Source organism: Vulpes vulpes, chromosome 13, assembly GCF_048418805.1.
Source record: "Vulpes vulpes isolate BD-2025 chromosome 13, VulVul3, whole genome shotgun sequence".
Classification (NCBI taxonomy): Eukaryota; Metazoa; Chordata; class Mammalia; order Carnivora; family Canidae; genus Vulpes; species Vulpes vulpes.
In genome coordinates, this window is record NC_132792.1 from 117,682,323 (window position 1) to 117,702,231 (window position 19,909).

At 48.0% G+C, this 19,909-nt stretch overlaps 1 protein-coding gene across 5 annotated transcripts in view; it reads right to left on the reverse strand.

The window, feature by feature from the left end:
* Positions 1–15,031: 15,031 nt before the first annotated feature.
* Positions 15,032–19,909, reverse strand: part of KCNN3 (potassium calcium-activated channel subfamily N member 3) — a 166,491-nt gene continuing 161,613 nt past the window's right edge. For 4 of the 5 annotated variants that reach the window (XM_072732466.1, XM_025997169.2, XM_072732465.1 and 1 more), the window contains one exon: positions 15,581–15,919. In XM_072732466.1, the coding sequence (XP_072588567.1) occupies positions 15,629–15,919 (291 nt within the window). In that variant the 3' untranslated portion in view covers positions 15,581–15,628. Of the gene's footprint in view, positions 15,435–15,580; positions 15,920–19,909 lie in introns of those variants that run through there. The other variant, XM_025997170.2, reaches the window with a different exon arrangement.

Consider the following 19,909-nt stretch of genomic DNA (forward strand, 5'->3'; position numbering starts at 1 on the left):
CATCGAATTTTCCCTGTTTGTTTATGTTTTCTCCATTGTTGTTAATACTGTCCCATAATTTCCTTGTAAAACTCCAGTATGCCTGCTGTTAGTTTATTGCTACATTTTAAATATTTTTGGTTTCTTTTTTAAGATTTCACTTCTTAGTTTCATATTAATAAGATATAAAAATGTAATTTTTATCTATTGACTTTGCATCCAGCAACTATGCTAACTTTGTTTACAGAGAGTCATAATTCTAATAATTTCTCTTTAGATGGCTTTGGGTAGACAGACAAGTGATACTGTGAATAATGATGTTTTCTTCCTTTCTGATCCTTTTCCTTCTATTTTTCTACCCATATTGCAATGCCAGGACCTCCACTGGGGAGGTGGTAAGAGCTGGTGTCTTGATGTCACATTAAGTGTGATGTGTGTTTTAGGAAGACGTCCTCTTGTAGATGTCATGCCTTGGGTTAAGGAAGCTCTTTTGTATTAATTTCCTATCGCTGCTGAACAGATTACCATACACCCTGTGATCCACAGCATCAGCATGCATCTCGTACATACCTCAGTTTCCATGGATCTGCCCTGCTGGGTGGTTTGCTCAGAGCCCCACATTGTATGGCCAGGCTGCTGCCCCCTGGAGGCTCCAGGAGGGTGGCTCTTTTCTCCACACTCCTTGAGATTGTTGACAGAATCCGTCCCCGGCATCTTCCTGGCTGTTGGCACTTCCTGCCACACGCCCCTCTGTGGGCAGCTTGCAGCTTATCTCTGTCAGCAGGAGAATCTCTTTTGTCGGCTCAGAAGGCATCTTCTGTAATAAGATCTAAACACAGGAATGACTTCCCATCACCTTTGCCATATTCCGTTGGCTAGAAGAGAGTCCTGCCTGCGCTCTACAGGAGGGGTTATTAAAAAGTGTGAGTCACTGGGTGGTTCTACACAGTGTCTGCCTATTTTGCTCAGTGTTTTATAAATTAACCTATATTGATTTTACTTCTTCTTTAAAAATGTGTTACTGGGCAGCCCCGGTGGCTCAGCGGTTTAGCACCGCCTTCGGCCCAGGGCATGATCCTGGAGACCCGGAATTGAGTCCCACATCGGACTCCCTGCATGGAGCCTGTGTCTCTGCCTCTCTCTCTGTGTGTGTCTGTCTGTCATGAATAAATAAATAAAATATTTTTAAAAATTAAAATAAATAGATAAATAAATAAATAAATAAATATCTGTTACTATTATTTTTTCACTTTTGATCTGTTAGCATGGTGAACTTTATTATTTTTCTAATATTAAACAATCATATTTTTGGGTATAAGCCTAGCTTAATCATGTTGTTTTCTCCCCGACCCATTTCTAGATGTGGTGTGGTAACAGTATGTTTGTGCCTAGAGTCATAAGTAAAACTGGTCTGTGGCTTTCCTCTCTTGTATTCTGATACCAATGTTATGCTAGGCTCATAAAATGAGTTGGGGAAAGACTTTTTTTTCTTCTTGTGCTTTGGGGGGAAAATGTGTAAAATTGGAATTATTTTCCTCCTTGAAAGTTTGGTGGAATTTGCTGGTAAAACCATCCAGACCAGGAGTTCTCTTTGTGGGAAAAGGCTGAGCCATTAGTTGATTGATTTGATGGCTTCCATTTCTCTATTTCCTCTTGAGTCAGTTTTGGTAAGTGATCTTTTTCTAGGAATCTTTTTCGTTTATTTCCCAATCTCCTATTTTATTTATAGTGTTTGTGGTATCATTCCTAATATTATTTTATGTTTTCCCTTTCTCTTCCTCCTCCCTTCCTTTGTCTCTTTCTGTTCAGTCTTTTTTTTCTTTCTTTCTGTTCAGTCTTGCTAGAGGTATATAGATTTTATTACAGTGTTTTCAGAGGACCAATTTTTGGCTTTTAAAAAATCTTTTCTAATATAGGTTTATTTCCTGTTTAATTAACTTCTTCTCTGGTCTCTATTTGTTTATTCTGCTTTCCTTAAAATTGCTTTCAACTCATTTTGAAATGTATTTTCATATTTTAAAATTTCCATTGTGATTTATTCTTTGATTTGTGAATTATTTGTGTTTCTTAATTTCCAAAGAAAGTTTTTTTGGTTATGATTTTTTGTTTGTTTGTTTTACTGTTTTTTTGGTATATATTACCTAGTAGTCAGAGAGTGTTATTTGCATGGTACCAGTCCTATAAGGGGTTAATTTTCATTAATGGTCCATATACTAGGAAAATGTGTGTTCTCTAGCTTTTATGGTTATTAATTATGTCCTTTCAACTTTTTTCTGTCTGCTTGATCTACTACTTATTCAGAGATATGTTATAATTTCCTATTATGTTTATCTGTGTTGTGCTGTAGTCCAGAAATGTTTATTTCATGTATTTTGAGGCCAAATGATTAAACATATTATATAAATTTAGAATTGTTATATTTTCATGGTGAACTCTGTGCTTTGTATATTAAATTTTGTTTCTCCCCTGATATTTATATAGCTGCATCCACTTTCTTTTGGTTATAATATACTTGGTGTATCTTAAAAAATCTGTACTTTTAATTTTTCCTTATTATTTAGACATATCCCTGGTAAATAGCATTTATTTCAAAAATTTACAATGCTTGGTCTGACAATCCTTTCCTTTTACTTGGAGTACCTGGATCAATATCTTATTGTGATTATGGAAATATTTGGATATGTTTATTCCATTTTATTTTGTCCTTTTGCTTTTCTCCACCTTTTTGGTGTTTTTTTCTTCCTCCTTTTGAATTGATTTTTCCTCATTTTTTTCAACCTCTGGTAATTTGAAAGTCATAAACATTCTTTCATTTTTTAAAAAATTTTTGTTTCTTAACACCTGGTGTTGGGCTCAAACTCACAACTCCAAAATCAAGAGTCATGTACTGCACCCACTGAGCCAGCAAGGCACCCCATAACTTTATTTCAATATAAACTCTTTCTGTCACTTTATAATTTTTATTATCAAATCCTAAAGTTACCAGTATTTACTTTCCTTTCAAATCATATCAAATGACTTTTATTGCACTCTTCATTCCAGCTATGACACACCGTGACACGACAATATGATGACATGACATGATGATGACATGACACAACACAAACTGATCTGGCATGATGTGACGTGATGTGACACTCCACGGCATGGCATGACATGATGTGATATGACGTGCCATGATGTGATAGTCTGTTGTTGCCTGCTTTGGTCTCTTGTGGACTCCAGCGGGTTTGTTTCACCAGCTTCTCTGTGGCTCCCCTTCCTCCATCATCCGTCCACCTTGCTGGTTAAGAGGCACCCCAGAATCAGTTTTGACATCCCCAGTTTTCTTGTTATCTGATTTAACTTTTATGTTTTAAACTTTTTGTGTTTTAAGTAAGCTCTTTGCCCACCATGGGGCTCAAACCCATGACCCCAAGATAGAGCATCACAAGTGCCTCTGGCTGAGCCAGCTGGGCGCCCATGCGTTTTAAATGCGGGAACTGCAGAATAGGCATCTCTCTTTAATTCTCATCCTGATTGTTGCTCTGGGAAATCAGACATGAGCACAGGAGGTTGGTTCTTCTCCACCAGGACTCGTTATGTTGGATGTGGCGAAAAAAAATCCACCTCCAAATGGCTTTGCTGTAAAGCCCAGGTGATTTGAAGATTCAGTCAGTGGCTCCAAGGTACCCATTGCTCCCTACCTCTGCCGTCTGGAGCCTTGGTGCATCCTTGTGCTCTGTACATTGGCCCCCTGTCAACCCTACCTCCCACCTCATGACACAAACAGTCATAGCAGTTCCTGGGCCAGACTATCTTTTCTGGTCGCTCCTCCCTGAGCCCTGGCTCTGGGACCCATTTATCTATTGGCCTGATTTGGGCTAACTGCCCATCCCTTAGCAGTGTGTACTTGAGCCTGCCAAAGCCCACCATGATCTGAAATTTGGATTAATCCCACCCAAATGCATAGTGGAGGCTGGGGGGGGAATGGGTAGCCAGAAGGCAGTAAGTGAATGTCCTTCATGGCTTTTCCTCATCATGTTCCTGATGAGAGAACTGAGGATGTCAGCTCCTGCTCATGCTCACACCATCCCAGAGGATTATTTTCTCATTTAACCCAAAACCAAACAGGGACCTATTTTCCCAAACTTGTGAGTCAAGTGACATTGCATTGCCATTCTTAGAAAAAATTCTCTAAGAAATCCTAGGTATAAATACAACAGGATTTCTAAACTCTGAAGTTCAGGCAAAATTATGTATCTACCTTCTTCTGAGAGGTAGAAGGTGAGAAGGGTAGGGTGTTTGAAGAAAGAGCAATTGAACTGGAGCTTACAGGAGCTGCAGGGGACCTGAGATTTCCCCCCATGAGTGCTTAGGTGTGGGTGCCCCCTGCTGTATGTATTCCTTCTCAAGAAACACTTGATGGCTTCTAAGAGATACACCAGTGTTGCAGAGTAGGAGGCAAGATAGTTTCAGAAAGAAGCTTCATCTAAGATGACATTGCCCATAAGCAGTGGTAACATAATATGTTCATGTTTCCAACCTTTGGTTTCCCAGGGGACAGAATTGCATATCAAGAGTTGCAGGAAGCGCCCAGGTGGCTCAGTTGGTTAAGTGTTGGACTGTGGATCTCAGCTCAGGTCTTGATCTCAGGGTTATGAGTTTAAGCCCCATACTAGGCTCCACGCTGGGCATGGAGCCTACTTAAAAAAAAGAAATGCCATTTGTTATGACTTGTCCCTGGGAAAAATAAAGTGTAAATTTCAAATTCATGCTATAAACAAACAAAAAAAGATTAAGCTAATTCTGGCTAATCTTCATATTCTATTTGTAGAACTGGCTGAAATAAAGATTAATGACCTGGACCACATTAGCATAACCTACTGTAATGCAGGATATAGAATTGCATCATTTTAATAATCTCATTTAATGTTTCCTAACCAGAGGGTGGTCTTGTAGATTTGTAAGTATTAGCTCTAAATTCTTTAAATGAAAGGCAGATAAATTTGAAAACGATCAATGCTTCTGGAGCATAAAATACATGATGAACTAATTTAGCCAGGAGAAATGTGCATATCCTTGTTTTTAGGAGATGGATGATGTGTGTTTGGGGTTATGTGTGGTGTGAACATGTGCTGGGGGGAATCAGGGGCCTTTTATTTTTATCTGACATTTGCAAAATCAATACTGGTGCTGAGGTAAGGCCAAGATGACACTGGAGAGGTGCTGGGCAGCCTGAGTGCTCCACCTGGCACAGAAGCATTGTTGCCACGGCGTGGCCACCCTCCAGTGCAGTGTCTGCCCTCATCCTCTGATTTGGGGTGGATCACTTGTCTTCACTTCCTGTGTGTAAGGTAAGGGCAGTAGGCTCTGAAGAAGCCTTTCCCCAGACAAGCCAGGGGACGCGTGTTGCTGTCTGACCAGCAGGGGGCAGTCTTACTCAGAGGGTCCGGGATTTAGGGGAATCCTCTAGTTTGGGGAACTGGGCCCAGCTTTGAGTTTCCAGCTTCCACAGAGATGTATGATGTAATGATGCATCAAATTTCCTTTAAGACAGGAGACAATGCTTTAATAATTAAATGCAGTCAGGAAGAGATCGACGAGGGTCGCAGGCAGGTGACCCTATTTTTGTGTTGGATTTAGTGAGACACCTGCTAGCTAGGACCTTTCCTTTGAATCGGAACCCTTTTTTGCCTAATGAGAATGTCGGGATGCCCCCATCCTTGCCCAGGGCAGAGGCCCAGGAAAGACTCTGTGCCTGCCTGGGTGGGCTGTGTGCCCACAGGAAGCAGAGGCTGGGCAACCAGGCCCACACGCAGCCGGCAGCGTTGCAGAGTCCGAATGCGGAGCAGCAGAGGTCAGTGGGTTCTGCGTGGGACACACGTAGGGACCTGAGAAGGAAGGAGGTGCAGGCAACCCCCCTTTTGTATCGATTGCCCCCCAGACCTCCTCGCCAGCTTGGGGCTCAGAGATCCCAGGGGGCACTGGCCAGGCTGGGTGCTCTCATTCACAGGCCTGGGGGCGGTACTCAACTCTGGGTGCCTCTCAGAACCCCTGGGCTTCTGAAGCACCAGGGGTTGGGGGCACTGACTGACCTTGGCGTTTCCAGAAGCTTCTGGGAGGGGTGGGTCCCAGCGGGAAGCAAAGTTTGAAAAGCTTTGTCATGTCCGTGGAACAAGTGGGGCGCTGACCTGCAGGGTCCCCTGTGTAGACACAGCGCAGGCAGGCTTGCTGCCCCAGGGCCTGTGCAGGCACTGTCGGAGGGCGGTGGAGCTGGGGGTGTCCGCGCCGGCAGGCCGTCTCTGTCAACAGTGGGGCAATCCTGGCCCTGCAGAGGCAGTGTTGCCAGGGGGCTCTGTTTCCCACCTAAATTAAGATTTCCTCTTTTAAAAATCCCTGTTTTCACAACTGCCGTCCTAGGGCAGGAAGAAGACACAATTGGAGGAACTCCGTGGTGAGCACGTTTGGTGTTGAATTGAGGCTGCTCCCTTGTGTTTGTTTAGTGCCCTCACATCCCAGCCTTCTGGAACCTTTCCACGCCCTGTTCCTCCACCTCAGTGTGACAGAAAGGAGCGAGAGTCACAGACCCAGGCCGGCCTCCCTGGTGCACTCCCACCCGGGCCTCGGAATCCGCAACCCAGCGTCAGAACACCGCAGCCTGGTCTCCACGTGGGACCCACAGTGGCCATGGGAGGCTCCCAGCCGCCAAGTGTCCCTTCTCCCTGCTGCGCTGAGAGCTTCCGGGGGTGGTCATGGTTGGTCCCTGATTTAGAGCAGCAACTCACAGCTGGTTTTCTGTAGCTCAGACTCCCAGCACAGCACAGGGAGTGCTATTTATCATCCCCTCCAGGGTGCCAACTATTGAGGGGGCATCTGTGAGGCAGCTGTGGGGGATCTGTGGGGACATCTGTGAGGACAGCTGTAGAACAGCTGTGGGGGCATCTGTGGTTGGTGCAGCTGTGGACGCATCTGTAGGGACATCTGTGGGGACATCTGTGGCACAGCTGTGGGGGCATCTGTAGGTACATCTGTGGGGCAACTATGGGGCATCTGTGGGAATATCTGTGGGGACATCTGTGGGGCAGCTGTGGGGGCATCTGTGGGGACAGCTATGGGGATATCTGGAGGGCATCTGTGAGGACAGCTGTGGGGTATCTGGGGGGGCATCTGTAGGGGCAGCTGCAGAAACATTTTGTCTTTCTGGCCCCTATGAGGGGGACATCACCTCTCTGGAGTGGCCCTGGCTGTCATGAGGCTGTTATCACCTGGGCAGGGAGTTAGAGCTATTTCTTGGCTTCAAGAAGTAAAATCCCTCCTTTAGCGCAAGAGCAGAGCAATGACAACCTGGTGACTCTCCTTGGATCCCTGGGGGCTTCTAACCAGGGAAGTTGGTCCATTACAAGCTGTCACACTGTAGAAAGATGAGACCTTTGGCTAAGATAGAGAACCTGACTGGTCCAGGTGGTTGTTTTATTGTAGGAAGGGTGCAGGAGCCTCAAAAGTTTCCCGGGGCCCTTCTGCCAGCCTCTAGGACAGGTTCCCACCTGGTCCAGGAAGGAGTTCCCACCTGTCCTTCTGTGAGCGCCACTGAAAGCACCCAGTACTTAGAACTGCTGGAACCCCCACCCCTGTGATTTAGTTGGCCCGATGCCCACGCTGTCCACGGCACAGAAAGACCAATCCCTTCTGACACTAATGCGTGAAGGAGAGTGGGCGCTGGCCTGAGCAATTGTTGCTGTTGCTTTATGGAGACCACAAAGTTAATCACAACAAAATTACCAAATTACTGTAACCGTTGGTATTTATCAACTCCCACCAAGGGAAAACAAAAGTCACTGCAACAGAAAAGTATTTTCCAAAGGAAAGATCAGTTTCCTTTTTGGTGACCTGAGAAAATTTACCACAATTCCATTCAAAACCTTCAGGCACTTGACTTTTTTTTTTTTTTTAATAGCCTTTACCTTTTTAATAAAAAGTAAAAAACAAACAAAAAAAATACATCAATGTCCTGAATAGATCCTCTCTGTGTAAAGGTGTCACTAAACAAATAACATAGGACCAGACAAAATAAATGGAACTGAGAATAGCAATATGACATATCATGAAGCGTTTATATATGTATGTATATATTGTATATGAATGTGCGGGTACATGTGTGTGCACCTATGTATGTATAAATATGTAAATATTTGCCTACATATGTCACACACACACATATTTATACTGACCTCTTTAGATCGAAGTCCAAGGCACTTTTTACAATGAACAGGTTAAAGCCATTAATTTAGAACATAACTGTTTCTGGGTACATATCGATTTGTGGTGCCAATATAATCCACATTTTTCCTTGATCACCTTAGAGTGTCTCTGGTTGGGGTAATGATTAAAAGAACCGGCTTGAAAAGAGATTAGGAATGTCTCTAGAAGGTTAAACTAACTTCTCTTGCTAGGTTTCCTCTGGGGAGGAGAGTCCTCATTGGTAGGTTGCTGAATTTCTCAAGGAAGAAGCACAGATGCAGCTATTTCTGTACTGTGCTGAGCAGGGACTGGGTACCCTTCCAGGGGGACCTCCCCTGGGGGCCACTTGATATTCCAATGACCCTGCCAGCACAGGCTAAAACCAGAAACCTAAAAAGGGACTTTGAAGGGGCTCAAGGTTACAAAGCAAGCTTTTTTTTTTTTTTTAAAGGCTGCTCCTATTTGTACACCAGCCACATTACATGACCTCAAATGAAATTGTGAGATGCATCTGTTTTTATCCTTATGATCATACAGGACTTTACTTCATCAAGTAATTCTGTAAATGAGGGTCAAAGAACAAATGGTTTAATTTTCTAGCTATTAATGGTGTTGGTTACTGTTGCTGTGTGGTGAGGCCAGAGCTTTTCAATATTTAATGTGTATACAGATCACTTAGGGATCTCGTTAAAATGCCAAATTGGATTAAGCAGATCTGGCGTGGGGCCCTAGAGTCTGCATTTCTAAGTTCCTAGGTGATGCTGACACTGCTGGTCTGTGGACCACACTTTGAGTAGCAAGGATTAGTGTACAGCCATATACCTGAATTAATGTCAGGAGGTCTGCTTTCCCCAAATCAGGAATTTTCATTGTTTTTCTTGGTCTAGACTGAATAATAACTTTGAGGGGAAAGTCAGAATATATTTGCTCTCTATAAATGTAAAAGTCTGAGTCTGAGGAGTGCTAGAAGAAAAAGCCAAAAGAGACAGTTCTATTTAGTAGCAGAAAAGTATTAAAAGACAAATCAATTACCACCAGTACATTCATCAGTTATATAAAATTGAGAATAAACTAATTTCCATTAGCCAGCAAGTGAGTAACCTGCTAAAAGCAGGTGCCCTGGAGTTCTGGTGCCCTGGGAGTCCTTAGTGGAACCCACCCTTACATGTAATTGGGGGTGTAGCAGACACTGTGAGCAGTTCGTTCAATAAAAATAAGCTGTGTGTGCAAGTGAGCTCTCAGCCACACAAGCAGCTTGGAGCGGGCGTTGGCATCTTTTTCTTTCAGGTTACCAGTACCAGCTTTTCCCCAGGAAAAAACCTGTTGTCTTGCACTCTGTCTGTGTAAATTTTCAGGTTGAGAAGGGAAAAGACAGGAGCTCAGGTGCCCCGATGCTGCTTGGTTTCCATGGGTGCAGTGTCAGCCCAGGGTGATGCTAACAAACAAGAGGGCCCCACTGATTCTAGAAAACCTTTGTTCTACAACTAAACACATCCTGTTTTCACCTAGAAATAGTCCCTCCATCACTCAGAGGATGGAAGTAAGAAATTCTACATGAGTCTCAATTTCGACTCAGCCAAGGAAGGGAATGGAGTTCAGGAGTTGCTCGAGTAGAGAATTTCCCCAATTCTGCCAATGAAGACAACACCTCCTTTGAAGCTCCTTTCCTGCCACTAAAGGGCTGAATTAAAGGAGCAGAAAGGGAAGCCCGGCACTTTGCCAGGTATTGCTGTGCGTGTCCTGTTTCCTGCCTTACTCCCCCTGGAGCTGTGAATAAATGCAGGGTCCTGAGGGCTCAGAGGAGCTCCTCCGCACATCTGCACATCATATCCGGGTTTCCCTGGGCCTGTGTAAGTGAAGCTCCCAGTGGCTTGACTCTGGCTTAGATACACACGCGCCTAGAATTTTGAGTCTTTCGTGTCACAGGAGAACTCTCCCTTACGCCCAATTCTAACATTCCCAAAGGAAGAGCCAGTGGCTCAGCTTGAGACTCCTATCACTTTCATATTGAAACTTTGCATTTACATGGGGAGAACCTGCCCATCATGAAACTGGCTCTGCACAGCTACTAAGGGAGTCATGGCTTTTAGAATCTCATCTGAAATGGCTTGATAGAGCTTTGGGTAGAGTTATTCTTCTAAGCCTGGAACATTATTCTTGTCTCTAATGGGCAGGTCTTAGGGAATTACAAGACGGCAGTTCCCGAGGCTAAGCCCCTCAGTCTGGGTGATGTGTACTCAGAAACAGTCGTTGGGAGAGCAGGCTGCCACTGGGCCTGCCAAACACTAGTGTGATACAAAATGTTAGTTCAAAGTTACAATATATTTTATAATATAGCAATATATTTCATATTTAAAATAAACTGTTATGCTTTCTCCTATCATTAAAAAATAGCAAGCAGTACAGAGGCTAGATGCAAATTCCTATTGAAGCTCACATGATTCTGAACACAAACACTTCAGTTTCCGAGTTCATCAATGAAAATGTGCTCTCTCCTCTTCTCTTCTGCTCAGCGCGGGCCACGGAGTCCGGGACCAAAGTGAGTTGTTGCGCCATTAAAATGTCTGACGAAGGTGGATTGGTCCTGGTTGAGACCATGGGACACAGCTAGAGAATGTCATTTATTCCCTCTCCTTCCTCTGGGAACCTGGATGTTGGCTGTTCCAGTCAGATTCATGTTTGATTAGTCACTGATTTTTGTTTTTGGCTATAAATTCAGCATTTCTTTGGGATCCTAACTACAGGTTGGTGTTGAATTTTGTGCTTTTCCTCCAACAGCTTCGCTGGGCACATTTCTTTTGTTTCAACACATGGTCCAGGCCCAAGATATATAGCTTCCTGAGCCTGCTTCTCAGGCGTGTAAACAACTGTCGCACGGCACTTGGCACCTAGATTTGGAGGTCACATGTTGAAGCTTTGATAATGGTTTTGTTCAGAAGGAACTCCAGTTGATGTTTGGGTGTTTCCAGTAATGGTGTAAGGAAAGTAGGTCACAGCTACTGGTTTTCACTGTCTGTTCATACACCACTGCACCGAGTGCTTCTTAAAAAGTTTCCATCTATTTCAGTACAAAATCTACGCATTACTCATCTGACAGGAGTTTAATGTTAACCTCTACTTATGCAGCCTGGCACAAGCTTTCAGGATGACAGGCACCCATCTATATTCAACTACCAGGAGCAGGCAGTTCATGCCGCAGTCCCTGGGACATCCCTTTTTGATGGCATCAATGGCCCCATTTCCATTCCATGCTTACTTTGGTGGCAGCAGAGAAGGAAGGGACAGTGTAGGGACAGTGTCCAGGGCGTGGTCACTATGGGGGGGGCTGACCCACACCAACCAGGAGACCCCAGGACAGCAGTCTACGTACTGAAACCCAGTGCTGCCAAGTTCATACAGGCAGCACGACGACTAGCAGATCCTTACTCTGCTTTGAAGCAACTTTCAGGGAAGTAGCATGGCTGTGTGGAACTGGGGACACATTTTAGGATTTAAAAGCAGTAACTTAAAGAGCGTAGAACCTACTGGTAGTGCGATGACTTCCTAGTGTATATGCTGTGGTACTGTGAGAGCCACACATTAATTCTGGGATGAAATGCTGATTCCTAATTTGAGGTGCATGGATGGTGGAGGGGACACTGTAAGGGAGGAGAGAGGGCCCGTGTGCCGGTCTCACATTCCTCCCTACACAGTTGACACATCATAGTCACTTCCACTAACCCTTGAGGACATTCAGATGCCACATCTGAGTGTGGGCTGGACGGGAACGCAGTCTGGCTGCTGTTGAAGACGACCGTGACTCCACGTAAAACCTACTGAGTACTTTGTGTTGAAGGATGTTAACTATCATCTTCATTCTCACCACATGGAAACCGAGGGGTGAGGTGGTTACACTAATTGGCCAAAGATGTGGGTCCAGCATTAGAGCTTATTTACTCCGATTCTGTATCTCTAGCTTTCTTCCTTTTTCCTTCCTCTACTCACACAGAAATCACTAGGAATATAAGGGGGAGGTCCTCAAATGTATTGAAATAATGATTTCTTTGATGCTGCTCCTTCTCAGCCTTTAATAAGCAAGGAGACCTATGCATGCCCACTGGGACTTTGCTGGCGCCTCATTCTCAGAGTTTGCCGCTGTGCCACTGGCACTCACCGAGGCCAGAAGCCCAAGGTGCCCCAGGGCCTCACCTCTATTGTTCCCTTGCATTGCATTAACATTTTTAGAGATATGATGTCATGAAGCTGCGTATTACAAGCAGGGCAAGAGCAGTTCAGACACTTTATGGCAGTTTATTGATGATGAGCAGGCACATGTGTCCTTTGATCCAAAGGTACAGATTGATATTTGGACTTCAGCCTGAGGAGGAGCGAGCCCCTAGACTGGCATGATTTACCACCTGGTGCTATGTCCTGAAATTCCACTGACACCAGTGGTCTTAAAGTATCACAGTACCTCCCTGACTTTACAGTACATGAGGCTAGAATATGGCTTATGTGATGAGGGGTGGCTCTGTAGTTTTGATTCAAGTGTCTAGATATTTTGGGGGACTATTGTGGTATTTCATCTGTCACTAAGTCATCAGACAAGTGACAGTAGGGTTCTGATGCTGGGTCCGCCTTCCAGGAGTGAGCAGAATGCAATGAGTTCAGCACTAGAGCTAAGTTATTGTGATGAATCATGTTTACATAGAGCCAATTCTCGAGAAGCTAATTAAACCTCCTCCACCACCAAACGAGAATAAGGAAGAAGAAGGCCTGGCATGACAGTCAACCTGCACCTTTCCTGTCTGACTGTGATGCTGAGGCACTGAGGAATTAGCCAAAAGATGGGCTGCAGAGAGGAAACCTGGAGGGACCTGCACTTTGGTGATCCATCCTGGGATCATCAGGGTTGAATGTGTTCACAGGAGAATGGGTAACTTCCCACATGAAGCTGAAACATGGTACAGAGAAGCAGCCTCCCCTTTACCACTGCAAGTCAGTAAGCAGGTTTGATCACCTGTTTTTGAGGACTAAGCATTCTTTTGCCAAGGAAAGAAACCACACACAGCTATTGCACTACCAGTAGGTTGGGTCATGCCACCAGTGCCCGTGTGTTTCTGGGGTGCCAGTGGCTGCTGCTGCTGGAGGTAACTCCAGCCCCCTCCCAAGGTTATCTGCTTGTTCTTCAGGGGTCACTTAGGTGCACAGCATTATCCACAGACCTTGACAGGTTGACCGTCTGCACAGGGGGTGGCAATGCAGTCTTGTGTATCATTTATTTGAAATTAAGACTAAGTCCCTGTACGTGTGTGCGTGGAATGGAAAGTGTGAACAGGTGACAGGTGAGGGCTATGGGTCAGCGACCAGGATCGGCACACGGAGGGTGACCTGTCTGTGGTCTCCTCTTGTGAGATGGAATTCATGCCACAAAGACACTGCACGGAATTTCATCTGTGTAGACATCTGTTTATCAGTGCAGCCACACTGTCATGGCAACAGGAGCACCATTCTTGGGACATAAGAAAGGAAGGTGAACTTTCTCAAAAGAATAAGTAAAAAAAAAAAAAAAAGCCAGCATCAAGTGTGGCGTCTGTGGTGGGTAAACCACCAATGGAGATGTTCAAGGGGTTGTTACCAAGATGAAAACAAGACTGTTTAGGGGGGGAACAGCAGTAAGAAGAGACAAAAGAGGAAGTTTAGCAAGAGACCCAATCTTCTGGAAAGAGTACTGCGTTCCAAGGTCATCTACCTTTTGCAGTCTAGTGACCCCCTTGTCCCTAGAAGACCCAGCTCACCTGGACACAGGCCTCAGACAAGTGACAATGTCCTGTGCAAAGGGAAGCCTAGCAGAACAGCCCTTCGCAAGTATTGCCCTGTCGCCTTACCCTCGACAGATGAGACACTCCGTACAGTACGGTTTAGCTCCCCACGAGCTGAAGTCAAAGACCTCATGATGAGGAGAGCGGTGGAGACACAATGATGGCCTGGTCACTTCACACATGAGTGTGGTATGTGGTCAGACACAGAGCAATGAAAGATGGCATCCACGTGCCTCACCTCACGACACCGGCTGCCACACTGGGTCAGGATGTTTCTCAAGTTTCTTGGAGTTTGAGACGTATTTGAACAGTTTTGGCACCAAGATTAACATGGCACAAGAGGAACAGGCTACTGACAGATCTGTCATCTCACCTACAAGGCTCTCTAGGGGATCCTTTAGCCTCAGAATCTTTCATTCTGAGGTGGTTTCACCTCAGGTAGAAGGGGCCACACGGGCCACTTACCACCACCTGTTGCAGTCCAGGTGAGGCCCTGGACCCCTTTGCGCTCCTAACACCCAGGCTGGAAGGCTGTTCTGGATGCACACAGCTAAGCGAATCCCCAGACAGCACCCCTCCTCCCTGGGGCACCCCTGGGCTGTGCCTGCACATCACCTACCCTTGCACATGTGCACAGCTCCCGTGCTCCACCAGAACACAGCCAGTTTGCAGGTAAGAAGGAATTTCTGTGCAGCCACCACTTTCAGAAGGCTGTGTGCCCCTCCAGAGTGCCAGCAAGTGGCCTGGCATCCATCTCAAAGCAAGCAGGGGTGCTGTGTCCTGTCTGAAGGGACCTGCGCCTTTGGTGAAGCTCAGAACGTGCCCAACACCAGCAAACTACCTGAGCTGAAAGCACCCACCTTCACATTTGAACCAATGCACCTGCATGGAGTGCCCACTGCGTGCAGGTGAGGAACCAGGTCCCTTTTATTCGGGTCAAGTTCAAGCAAGGAAAGACCTGGGATGAACGTGGGAGATGAGTATGCATGTGCATATACCTGCAGACACACAGCTTTATATGGATGTCAATATTGGATAGAAAATCTGGCTTTTTATTTGTCTTTTTTGTTTTTAGTCTGGATTGGGTTTTATGACTGGTTAAGGTCTGGGAGGAAAGAATGTCAGTTCTGGCGGCTGTGTAGCTCTCCCTGCCTTTTGTCTTCCGGAGGCTTCCCAAGACAAATGGCAGGGAGAGGGAGTCCACGGGACCCCAGTGGTGAGGAGCCCATGTCTAAGCCTGACACCCCCCCCAAGGGGTACCCGCTTCTGGGCTGCTTCTCCATCGGCGGCTTCGGTGCCCCCGCCCCCCCCCCCACCCCCGACGCGAGACCTGAGATTGACGTGGATTTCTGTTCTGCACCAGTTCTGCAGCCACGGCCCTGCCAGAGGCACCGCTTCCTGTCACCTCCTCTTCCTGCTCCCAAGTAGAGGCACCTAAACAGAGATTAGATTTCTGGTTTCAAGGCATATCGAACCAAGCACACTGAATGAACCCGAGTTAGTTAATTAGCTTGGTCTCTCCTCTTTAGGTTCCCTGGTCTGATTGTTCCTTGATGGCAAAGTGACCAGGAGAGAGTTGATTTGCATCTTAAGACCTATGGGTAATGCTTCTGGAGTGGGGGGTTTATTTAGCAACTGCTTGAACTTGTGTATGGGGTAGGGAAGGAGGTGGAGCTGACCCCGAGGGGGCTGTCAGAGGCCGGGGGTGTGTGGGTGGTGCCCGCCGCGCCGCCCCTGGCCTCGGCAATGGCAGACAGGAGCTGCTGCTGCTGGCGCAGGGCGTCGGCAATGAGGAGTGGCAAGGAACTGAAGCCGGCTGCCAGGTGCTCCAGCTTGGACTCCAGGCTGCCGATCTGTTTCTCCAGGTCTTCACTCCGGTCGTTGAGCTCTGAGATCAGGTCATACATGACATTCTGCATCTGTAGGGAGAGATGGGGACAGTATACTACAGGTCATCACATGGGGACTGGTGGCTGGAGAAACAAAGTGCTCCCAAATCACAAACGGACAGCATCCACACCAGAGTGTCCAGCCTGCTGACCCAGGAAAAGACCCGGAGGTGCGGGGTACATAGGGGTGGTAGTGACCCATCAGAAAACATGCATAAGCAGTATTACTTCTTAGATGGGTGAGTCTTGGCCCTCCTGGGGTCCTTGACAGCCCAACCTCTTGGCTCAGAGGCTGTACAAGCCCGCTCATTGACAAAAAGGCACCATGCTGGGGAGTGGATGGGGTCAGGGACTTGGGCGGCCAGCCGTGGTTCAAGTTCGACTCTAAAACGCAGTTTTCTTACAAAACGGGTTAATAATAACCACCCACGGTCATAACATTATTGCCCCTGGGCTGCTCTTAGCACAGTGGCCGGAAGAGACGCCAGACACCCCTGCTCACCTTGGTCTGCAGCCCCTCGGAGTGGCCTTGTGGGGTCACAGCCCCTCTCCTGCCTGGTTGGTAAGGAGAGACACTGCCCCATCGGGCCATCCCCGCAGGCCCAGTCCACCTGCAGAGCTCCCGTGGGCTGGCTAAGGACTCTGTCCTACTGTGGTAGTTCTAAGCCCCCTCCCACCATGTCCTGCCACCTTCACTCTCAGATGCTGCCCCCAACTCCGTAAACCTCCCACCTCATGCTGTCTCCCTGAATCCTGGTGACCTGCCCTGTCTCCCGTGCCCTGATTAACACTGTACCCTATCCCCATCCCTGCTCCCCATCCTGCTTCCCTGCTTCCCTCTCCTCCTTTATACCACCTTCTGCTGTGCTAGCTAACTGCTCCACCTGGGTATCACCATCCACCACCACCCACAGGGAGGGATGCTGTCCAGGCAGGGGTCTTTGCCTGTGCTCATGGGTGTGTCTCTAGGGCTTAAAACAGCACCTGGCACATAGGAGATGCTCAACTAATGAATGGACACAAATCTGCTTCACAGAGGGTTTGTCACATGACTGTCCCTGAAAGCTATTGGCTGGATGATGGGTGAGTGAGGCTGGCACAGGTCCCCTCCTCCATCCTCTGCCCCAGGGAGGAATCCACTGATGGGGAGAGACCTTTCACACCACAAGTTATTCCAGGTGCCTAGGTTTCTTCCTGTTTACCAACAAGGCCCTGTGTCTGAAGGAAAGTAGAGCCCGGGGGTGCCTGGGGCTGGGGCGCAATCAGGGAAGCCCCTGGAGACCTGACAATCAAATGAAACTTAAAAGTATCCAGTAAACTTGCCTTCTGAGAGTTAAGTCATCAAATTGGATCAGAGGAAAGCTAACAGAGGGGCTCAGGCCAGGGCGCCATTCCCTCTGGCCACCGGACCACAGGCTGAGAGCCCCCCATGACTTCAGCACAAAGCCCCACTGAGCCCCTTCCACAGGTGCACTCCCAGTCTTGTCCATGGCTCTGACTTCTCTCTTATCAGGACACTTTCTGGATATAATCTGGCTTCCCGAGTTGGCCTGGAGAGCGCTCATCTATGCGACAGCTACCCTCCTCTGTACGTTAACAGGTGACAACAGCCTTGGGAACGAGAGCCATGTGAGCCCTGCATGCCCCCTCTGCCCCCTCCCAGGTAATGAGGCCCTTGGGGCTTCTGGTCATCTGCCCATAGCATCCTGACCCTGTTTGCCTGAAAGTCTGAGTTATGCCAGCAAGATGCAGAAACCCCTGGCACCCATGGGATCAGGGACCAAGGAGAGACGGAAAAGCAGAGTAAAGGAAGGTGGCAAAGTGTGAGGGCCAGAGCGGAGGTGGGAAAGGGGCCGATGATGGGCCCCCCAAGGAGCCACTGCAGAGGCAGGATGAAGGCAGCTCTGCCTGGGAGTGCAGGATACCCCCGACACCCCAACGTTCCCAGGACTAGACTTTGGAAGTGATCGTGCTGCCCTCACTAATTAACAATCCAGAACCTCATCAAGGTGGCCACTGTCCCTGGAATGTCCAGACTACACATTGATGAGCCTGTAGGGCCCTATGAGCTATGGACTGAGCCTAGGCCCCTTGACCTGGGTCCCTGTGTGGCCACTGGTCAGCTGCCCAACCTTAGGGTGGCCACTTCATTCCTCTAGATCTTGGCTTCCTCATCTACATTCATAATGAGAACCACCATTTGCAAAGTCTCCATATAGTTTACAAAGCATTTTCACAGACACCATCTTATCACTTAGAGTCTCAGATATTAGGAATTATTTTTACATTTCAATTAAAGGAATTGAAGCTAGCAAATAAGACCCAGGTCCTCCCAGCGAGGCCACCCTGTGGGATAGCCATTTAATCTAGCAAATAATATTGGAGGCCACATGCCATTTTCTTAATCTAGCAAGGACCAGAGAGCAGGGGTGGGCAGGTGGCGGGTTTGGAGGGCTGTATGGAGTCAGTATTGGGTCCCCTGCCCTCTGCTTGCTGACAAGGCATGGCGGGGCAGGGGGCAGGACTTAGGCGAGTCTCTGGGAGGGAAGAGCAGGTGGACTCCAAAGTCCCCCTCTTCTGGGCTCGCACCTGTCCCCATGGCAGCCCTGCAGAGGCCCCCTTAGCCCTTCCCTGCACACCTTTCCTGCCAGGCAGCCTGCTGCCATTACTGGTGGGGTTTAGTTCCCCACGTGACTCAGTGATGTGGACCCTCAGCCAGCCTGCTTCTCCCTGGGCCCCAAGTCTGTGAGACGCTGTGGGTGGTACTGAACCAGCCCAGGCTTGAAAGTCCGTGTGCCTGATGTTCCCAGAGGACATCAGCCACAGGGTGTCCTGCCAGGTGAGAGGGGAGGTGGGAAAGCTTGCTACCATAAGAGAAACTCTTGGGGTGCGGTGCCAGCCCATTCCTACATGGGCAGGTGGGCCCGGCACCACCCCCTTTCAGGCCACAGCTGAGCCATCAGAGCGCGGACTCATGGGGACCAGACTGACCGGTCACCTCATCTCAGAGAATTGAGAATTCAGACCACCAGACGCCAATTCATGCTTGCCTGTGGCCAGAGCAACAACACGCAGTCTCTGGGGCCACCAGGGAGACAGGAGCTTAGAAGCCACCGTGGAGTGGGGGTGGGAGGTGAGCGGGTGCTTCAGGCCCCTGCACAGCACAGAGAGGTGAGGGGACCCCTCTGGCATGGGGGCCACCGGCGCCCTGTTCTTGTAGCCTCTCCCTGGAGTCTGGCCGTGTTCTGCCTGGAGCGAGGCTTCCTTCTGTCCTGCTGATCAACGCCTCCATTTGTAAACCTTTTAGTACTTTCCGCTACCTGAGGATGTTAACACCACACCCAAGACCCGGGGGTTCCCTCCCCTGCTCTGGGGCCCTGGCTCCGCCTCAGCCCCGTGCCCCCGCTCCCTCCTCCCCCCCCTGCTGCCGCCAGCACAAGTCCCTGAGCTTGGGAGGCCCCTCTCTGGCCTGATCCTTTGTTGAACCAGGCACCTGCACGAGGCCAAAAACCCGCAATTTCTCTGATTGCACCTCTTTTCAAAGGGTGCTAATCTGCCTGAGGGACTTTCTCTTGCTCACCCAGGGAACGAAGGAGTTCCATTATGATAATCGACATCTGTTGGAATGTCCTGCCAGCCTGGCCCTGGGCTGAACATTTGATGTGCAATCTTTACCGAGAGGCCTGAGAGGCTGAGGATGGGAGGAGCAGCCGTAGCTCTGCCAGTGGCGTGGCCTTCAGTCCTTCAGTTCTAGGGTTCACAGAAGGAGCCCCAAGTTTCTCTCTGGTACTTATGGCAGGTCAGTGTCAGAAATGCGGAATGGCCCTGTGGCAGTCACGTCCTGGGGCTCTCAGGGGAGGGTTCTCTTTTTTGGTACCTTCACACTCATCACCATGAACTGCCTCGTGCCTGGAAATGCACTCCCTGCCCCCACCACTGATTTGGGGCCAGAAAAGCTGATGTGTAAGGATTGGAGGAGGCAAGAAACCGAGCTTCCAGTCACAATCATGTGACCAGGCA